Source organism: Perna viridis, chromosome 5 (assembly GCF_037379345.1).
Source record: "Perna viridis isolate PV_CMFRI_1.1 ecotype Kerala chromosome 5, ASM3737934v1, whole genome shotgun sequence".
Taxonomy (NCBI): Eukaryota; Metazoa; Mollusca; class Bivalvia; order Mytilida; family Mytilidae; genus Perna; species Perna viridis.
In genome coordinates this window covers 32,321,991-32,330,882 of record NC_142449.1, presented here as the reverse complement: position 1 = coordinate 32,330,882, position 8,892 = coordinate 32,321,991, and the positions used below count along the sequence as shown (strand labels likewise).

At 33.6% G+C, this 8,892-nt stretch overlaps 1 protein-coding gene across 1 annotated transcript; it reads left to right on the top strand.

Moving 5' to 3' along the window:
• Positions 1–2,015: 2,015 nt before the first annotated feature.
• LOC148617106 (cilia- and flagella-associated protein 20) lies at positions 2,016–5,000 on the top strand. Its single transcript, XM_088584429.1, has 5 exons — positions 2,016–2,227; positions 2,851–2,930; positions 3,322–3,433; positions 3,650–3,838; positions 4,109–5,000. The coding sequence occupies exons 1-5, from the start codon at positions 2,144–2,146 to the stop codon at positions 4,223–4,225; spliced, it is 582 nt and encodes a 193-aa protein (XP_088440555.1). The 5' UTR covers positions 2,016–2,143; the 3' UTR covers positions 4,226–5,000.
• The last annotated feature ends 3,892 nt before the right edge of the window (positions 5,001–8,892 follow it).

The window sequence follows — 8,892 nt, the reverse complement described above, 5'->3', positions numbered from 1 at the left end:
TTTAACTGGTGTATAGTGAATTTATCAAGACGAGGAAGCAGAAAAATGACCAGTACTGTGATTGAACGGACAATATGATAACTCCACCAGGACGGTGCTTGCAAAAGTCAACCTTTCTAAACTGTAAAAACTGAAAGGTTGACTTATTTATCTGCTGGAGACACCAAGTACTAAGGGGCGGTTCTGAATGAAAACAAATATAATTGATACAAGTGCATCTCTACAATGATAATAGTATTCCTCAACATCTGTTCAAGATGATGGATATACTAATAGGTATTGTAATTGTGTTTCAGTGTATAATCGTGTTTAAAGTGTGCACGTACCCGGCAACAATTTACACAAAGAGAAAAAAAAATAAATAAAAATTAATAAACAGAATATCGCACTCTATGTGTAGTGTGTGTGAATTTGTACATGTCACAAAATATTTCTGAATATGCCCTTTCTACTAAAAGATCAGGAAAACAAAACAAAAAAAAACATTTGCAAACAAAAAAGCAGAACAAAATAAACCACTCAAAATAGCATTTAAAAAATACCCACCAATACACACAAAAAGATTTTTGTAAAATATGAAATTGATGTCCATGTATTATCAATACTTTTACAAAAATATAACAAAAGAGTTATAATGATAACACATTGCTGTCTCGTTTTAAATGAACGGAAACTATTTAAATAATTTGAGGACAAGTTAAATCTGACTAAATTTCTGTTATATATTGGTTAACATTTAAAAGAATTCACAAATTATTCGGTCGGGACTTTACATCGGGTTGGGAGTAGTGATGTGGTAGCGCATTTCGACATGGGCGGATCCAAACGCCCTTTTCGTCCGTCCCTTGTTCTAGAAAAGGTTGGTTAATTATAAAGCAACATTTTGAAAATCGACGGAGAAGCCTTCCTTATTTGGAAATCGCTGGAAATAGCCCTCCTTAAGTAAGTCAGCGCCGCGCTCTTTTCGGAATTAAACACATATTCCGCATATATGAATAACACGTATACGTACATGCTTGTTAATAACGGTTACGGATATCAGTAATATCAATAACATCGGCGTATCGGTGGTGGTTGAAAATTCCCAATGATGTTAGAACTGTCAAATTTGCGATGCAAATTTATGGTCGTTCCCTCCGCGGGACTCGCACTTGTACCGCTGTGACATCTATGGCAACACCGCCTGCACGAAGTCCAGCGCGCTAGACCACTAGGCCAGCTAGGCTATATAAAATATAGCTTTTGCTGGCCGGGTCATCGCAAATTTGACAGTTCTAACATCGTTGCGAATTTTTCAGACCTTTCTATACGTTTATATATATATAAATATATAATCGTCTAAATGATAGTCAACAATCACTCTTACGGGGTGATGGATCGTTAAAAACGATGCGAAACATAACAATAAATAAAATAAACGTCTAAATGTGTTTAACATCACCAGAAGATGGTAAAATTTAAATTGAATATTTTGGATAACATATATCCTTCCTCAGCATAAAACTCATAAAACTATATGCTGAGGAAGGATATCTGTTATCCGAAATATTCCGATATATTCATTTTAAATTTTACCATCTTCTGGTGATGTTATTTAGACATATTTAGACGGTTATTATATATATTGTTATGTGTATAAAGCTAGAAAAAAATAATTTGTATTGTCAAACTAGGAATTGTCTTTATTTAGTCTTTAAATTTCCATATTCATTGATTTAATTAATCCAAAGATTTACTATACTCGTACAATGTAAATAAAACCACGTGCGTTGTTTACTCGCCACTACCGGAACTTTCACAAATATTCATACGCATACACCAAATTTTTTTTCGTAATAAAAAAGAATTTTTTAAACACATTTTGTGAATAAAAAATAATAGATATTATTTTATAAATGCTTAGTTTTAAATTTAAGGCATAAAAGCTTTAATTGATAAAAATAATAAAAGAGTTCCTTGGTGTCACACGTAGCAACAAAATCCAAGCGCGACCAAATTGCCACCCTTGACAACACGTCTAAGTTATACGACACACAAATCAAGCTTCACTTGACAACTGAACATCGTCGGAGTAGGAGCGTGTAGAACTGTTGTCCATAAGGGACGAAAACTTAGAATTATTGTACAACAATAGACTATAACAATGTTTAAGAACACATTTCAGAGTGGATTCTTATCCATACTTTACAGTATTGGAAGTAAGCCGTTACAAATTTGGGATAAAAAGGTAAGAAATTATCATTTATTTCTCGTGTAGCAACGCCATAGTGATTCCGTGATGGCAACATGAAGATTTGACTTTTTGTCAGTTATTGTCATCTTTCTTGTTTATCAAACAAAGACAATTTGTACTAGTGATCATATTATTGGTCAAATTGGATAATTTCGCGATTAATTCTCAGTAAAAGACAAAAATAATACAAAAAAGAGAGACTGACAGTTTGTTTACATACGGAAGTGCATATGAACCTATGCATTTCCCAAAGCTCATTATATAGAAACATAGTTTCTCTGGTTCTTTTTCATTGAAATAATTCCTATCTATCATTTAATTCGGAAAACAGTTACTCTTTTAAGCAATTCGTCGTTGCACAGTCCCACCTGTTAAACACATGTGATGCTGTGCACATCTTCATTTTTTTTTAAACAGAAGCCATGGATTCTTGTGACAACTTGACTATTTAATATGAACGAATGAATATATATTTGAGTGTATGGATAGTATTTACTTTTAATTTTCATGATAACTCCACCGTTGTCAAGATGGTATTTTGTTTCCTGACCATCAACATCATGGCCGCCATTTGCATTTTTGACCGGTAGTTAAATACAACTATTTTGTTGTTTTAGGTACGGAATGGGCATATCAAACGTATCACAGACAACGACATCCAGTCATTAGTGTTAGAAATTGTTGGTACGAATGTCAGGTATGTTTATTTACAAATATTTAGCGTATTTGCTTTGTTGTGATAGACAGGTAGAGTTATCTCCCCTTTTATAAGATCTATGGTAACACAAACCAAACAATGTTTTTACATTGATTCACTGAAAAATAATAGGAAAAAATAACGTATTTTCAAGTTTTTACAAAATATTTTTGTTTACCTCATTTTAATGCATCTCAAGGGTTTGGTGACATAAATATTTATTTTCAAGTTTTTATCATGTTCATTTTACAATATTTCAAACCTTGAATACACATAATTTACATGGATAATGAACTATTCTGTATAGTGAAGTAGTTTTGACCTCAAAAATCTTAACACAGCAGCGTTGTCTGTTTTTGTGTATCATTGACAAGGCTATTTTATATTTCAGCACAACATACATTACATGTCCAGCAGATCCAAAGAAAACATTAGGAATCAAACTTCCATTCTTAGTCATGATTATCAAGAATTTAAAGAAATATTTCACATTTGAAGTACAGGTGAGAACTTTTTTTTTTACAAAACAGAATTCTCTCGTATATATTTCAATATTATTTATACTGCTTCAAGTTTGTTTATGGTAAATTTACATGTAAAATCTCTTTATTTTTATTGCTTTCCTTCCATTAAAGTAAGAACAATATATTTAATAGATTTTTGTAGACAAATTCTTTTTTGTATTTCAAATTTCAACATCTTAACTTTAATTCTTGTAGGTCTTAGACGACAAAAATGTTCGAAGAAGGTTCAGAGCTAGCAACTACCAAAGTACAACTAGAGTAAAACCATTTATATGTACTATGCCCATGAGACTTGATGATGGTTGGAATCAAATTCAGTTCAACTTGTCAGATTTCACCAGGAGAGCCTATGGAACAAATTACATTGAAACCCTCAGAGTACAGGTATGCTTTTAAATAAATGTTCGAAATACTTTTCAGTTTGTTTAAAAAAATAGTGAAAAAGATAAATCAGATACTTAATGCTATCTTTTTATTTGACAGTTTAAAAGAATATATGATTTTCAAAAGTAAAAAATATGATTCTGAATTATTTTTTTTAAAAAGCAGATTATTATAAAGAAGTAAATATATTTTAACAGAGAACAACTTCAAGTTTCATATGATTGTTATAAAATCTTGGCAAATATTTAAATTCTTTATATTTAATTGCAGATCCATGCCAATTGTCGAATTCGTAGAGTATACTTCTCAGACAGACTGTATTCAGAAGATGAGTTACCTGCAGAATTTAAATTATACCTTCCGGTGCAAAACAAAGGAAAAGCATAACAACTTGAATTACTAGACAATGTATATAATTTAAATGTTCAAATGCTACTCAAGAACCAAGTGAAGTTAATGGGAGAATGTTGGATATTTACAAGATGCTGCCTGGTTTTTACAAATGTCTTGCAAAAATGTTGTACGAGAGACAAATCAAAGATGGCTGACTTCCTGCCTCGTCTCGTTAAAAATGCCATGATCATTTACAAAACAAAGTGTTCATTTTTATAATTTTCATTTACTTCATACTTCATTATATTTAGTACTTGCATAACAGTTACTTCATTTAAGGAGGACAGTGCAGTTAACAACCAGATTAAAATCTGTGTTGTCTATTCACAAAATTTATCTGTTTCGATGTTTTTTGACAAGTAATAAATGTTAACTTAGTGCTGCTAATTGTTTATTGAATTTCATTTCGATTTTTTTGTACTACTATTTAAGGTGAATAGAAACACAGATTTAAAGTCTGTTGAACTTGCAACCTGATCTCCACTGTTATCTCAGGATATTTATAAAACAAGGAGTGCACATCTAGCATTTGAATAAAATGATAATTATTAGTGAAAAATAAAAGAAGATCTGATTCCATATAAGTTGGGATTTATTGCAATATTTTATTTTTTTTCTATTTTCAAAGTTGTCTTTTCCCGACTGTTATGTTAATGGATAAATTTTCAAGTTTATTACTCTGTTATTGTCTTTGTTGAACAATGTTCTTGCATTTTAAAAGAAATATTTGTAAATAACTTCCATAGTAAAATAAATGTATATTAAATTAGCAGATGGACATACATTCTGTCTAAGAGTATATGATGCCATCCATTGAGAACGAGATCCAGTTCCAAAAACAGCACTATCACGTTAAGGATAAATGTATTGAGGTGTATAAAGTTTTGTGATGTAAAAAAATAATATTTATAAGTTAGTAGGTAAAAAAACTACAAAGGAATCCTTTTGAATACAAGTTTAATCATAACACCCTATGAAACAAAATAAATTATTTACATAATATTGTGTTTAATTGAGATGCACATATCTTGTTATTTTGTCTTAACTCATACAAATTTCAAAGACGAAAGCTATATCAGTAGAGTTTTTTAGCAACTTTCTGTACAACCCAATTATATTCTATCTAAGGCAGTTTGTCCAACTTTGACATTGTCATTTATGGCACTTTTTGTGGTGTCTGTTGGATGTTTAAAACATTAAAAAAACAGTCAGCATATTTTTACAAAAGCACCCAGGAAAAAATCTTTTGCCACTATAGGTTAACCGTTTTTTTCTGGACTTAACTGAATTGCCAGGATCTTTTCAACACCTACATGCATGTAGATTTAAAAATACAGCAAGTATTACTGTTCTCTTCCATTCATATTTATTGGGAAAATCTTTGAGACTAACATAGTTAACAAAGTATTCATCTAATTCATATTTCACCAATATCGCATAAATATCCTGTATATAACCATTCGTAGTGTTAATGTTACTGAGGAAAGTATATATTCTATGCACAAATAACTTTTTGGTTATAGTTCCTGAAGGAAAAGATACAAGTTTTGGGAAAAACTTTATTATATCTTTATATTAATTTCGTGAGATATGTCAATGACTCCCAGTAGTCTTTCCACCATATCCGATCTTGTGCTTTGACGGACATCAGGTATGCGTTTCAGAGAGTAGTGTTGCATACCTTGCAACTTCTGCTCATCACGGGCTGTTATAGAGGTCAATTGTTCACATCCACCTAATACTGACGTTAAGACTACTGTTTTGCAAAGGTGGAGGCTCGTTAATGGGTTACTGTTCATTTGTAAACCACATATTCCAAAGAGTCCGTGAAAAGCTTTACGTCCTTTCTCACACGCTACACCAACAGCTTCATTAGGCTTCAGCTGTGACGTAAAAGTTTTACCTAAATGTGTCTTCACTGTAGTAATATCAATTTTGTCGTCACCCAGATTCCACTGAAACGGAAAGTCATTAAGCATGCGCCCCTGTTTTTGAAAATAACAACGTCAGTTTTTGTACTGCTGAATTCAAACTTCCAACGTTTTGAATAGTCAGATAGTTAGAAAGGACCGAAGAGCAACTGGACTTAGTGCTAGGAGTGCAAGATTGTCCGCAAAAGCTGGGTTTCCACAATCAATCTTATCAACAGCAATCGCATACTTAGATGATTCTAAATCACAAAACAGCTGGTCAATGTACAGTTTATATAGAAAAGTCGATAACGGCCCTCCTTGACGAACACCACGGGATACTGGAAACCACCTAGAAAGAAAACGGCGTTAAACATATCCCTATATATAGCTAACGTTGATAATCCTTAACATGTGTCCTTTTATACCAAGTTCCTCATTTGGTCATGTCCCGCATGCCATACTGTGTCAAACGCGCGTTTAATGTCCAAAAACGTTGAGAAAACAATACTTTTGTATTCCACCATCGACCAGATCACTTCCGTGCAAGAAAATGATGTAGTCAGACAGTTTAATTTTTTTTGAAAACCCCTGCTGCTGTTGATTTTGAAATGGCACATGATATAAGTCTATCCAAGTTTGAATTCTGTTTGAAATTGTGAGTTCGAATAATTTGTATAAAGCAGATAGCAAAGCAATTGGTCTGTACGATTCACATGTATATGTTGGTTTAGTACCTCCTTTGTGGATCGGGATTATCATAGCCTTTTTCCACACTGTAGGAATATATCCAACGGATAGCATCGCGTTAACAGACGAGTGATAGCAGTAATACATTGCTGCCCAGCATATCTTAAGTGTTCGTTTTGTAAGTTGTCTATACCCGAGGCTTTTCCTACTTTCAATGTCTTAATAGCTGAACTGATTTCTTCAAACGTAAATTCGCCGTTTAAGTCATGTTCTCTGTCGAATCGTGGATTTCACCATCGGTTTCATCAACTCTTTTGTCACACGTTTTTGTTTCCTTTTTTTGGCAGTTGAATCTTGTCTATAAATCAGTACATTTCCTGAAGGACCTTTCATACTTAGTACTGCTCTGTTGCATCGATTGTGCCCTCTAGTGATATCCCTAATTTTGTTGTGGTAGTGGTGGTCCAGGAACTCATATCATCAGCAACTTTTGCGTCTATTCCCGACTTGCGGAACAACATTTTGTCAACACTTATCTCCATTTGGAGGAGTAAAAAAGGGAACCAAGATTATAGTGGTAATCAAAAGAATGTAATCCAGGGACAAAGACCAGACATGGAAAACAGACATACACAACAAAAAACATACAGTAACTAAAATCATACATACAAAGTAACAAAAGCAAATGAGCAACTCGGACTCCACTAAAAACTGGGAGCATGGACCAGGTGCACCGGTAGGGTAAACGTCCTCTGCTTTTCTAGAAACACCCGCCGAGTTGCTCATAAAAAGTCAAGTCCGGGGTAGACAAACGAGGAAAGGAAAACTATGACCCGTTGAATAAATCAGTTTTCATGGTGCAGATGGATACACCATAACGATCCACGAGTTCATGATGACGACCATAGAACTTCTGTAGCGATGACTTCAATCTTGTAGCAACACAACCCTGTTCCAGAAGCCTATTTGAGTTCTAGTGCGATACAAAAAGTCTGGGCAGTTTTGGCAAGCTCTGGCATAACGTATGAGTTGTGATATGAACACTCCATACGCAGATGCTGAAGGGATGTTGCCACAGATGAAAGTAAAGTTGACAATTCTGAATGAAAAGTCATCACGTTTGTCGTAAAGTTTGGTCAATAGTTTTCCTTTACCATCGATTTCTAAGTGTAGGTCAAGATATGAGGCTGACTTCACAGTGTCTGTAGTATCCTTTATCTCAAGTTCTTTTGGGTAGATGCGATGTATCAAATCCCCGAAATTAGGATTGTTTAAAGATAATATGTCATCTATATAGCGGAAACTGAGATTGAAGGATCTAGCCAAACGATATTCTTTCTTTCTGATCAGATCAGCTATAAAGTCAGGGTGAATGAATAGGTCAGCAAGTAAAGGAGCACACTTTGTTCCCATTGAAATGCCGAGCATTTGTTGAAAAACACGTCCACCACACTGTACAAATATGTTGTCGATTAAAAATTCCAGCATTTTGAAAACATCTTCCTCTGTATATTTGGAAGATGATTTTGAATTATTTCTGACAAAGTATGAGGAATCTCTATCAAGAACTATATATTTGTATCTAGGTGTACCATCTTTTTTGGAAAATATTCAGATAATAGTCTTGAACTAATTGTTTCCAAAAGATCTTTCAAATTTTTCAGGATCCACATTGAATTAATACCACTACGGGAGTAACAAGTGTTGTGGTAGGGCTGCAGACCCTCTTCGACAGTTGTGAGTATAGAAGTTAAAAGTTTTGAAAGAAGTTTGGTTGTATATTTTGCAGATCCAGCTATGAAACTTGTTTGTAAGGATTCTTGTGGAGTTTAAGAATCCAGTACATAGATGGTAAATCACAATCATCGTCCTTGGTAGAGAGACCAAAAGAGGATAGCACAGATTTATGGTTTTCCACAATCTCTTCTTTGGAGAGTGTGGTAGCAGTATAGGTCTTATCACTGCTATTATTTTCTACGTCTACCTCTGATAATAAACATTGGATGTAAAAAAAAATGTTGTTTTGGGCTTTGTCTGCTGGTACGACAACATATTTGTCAT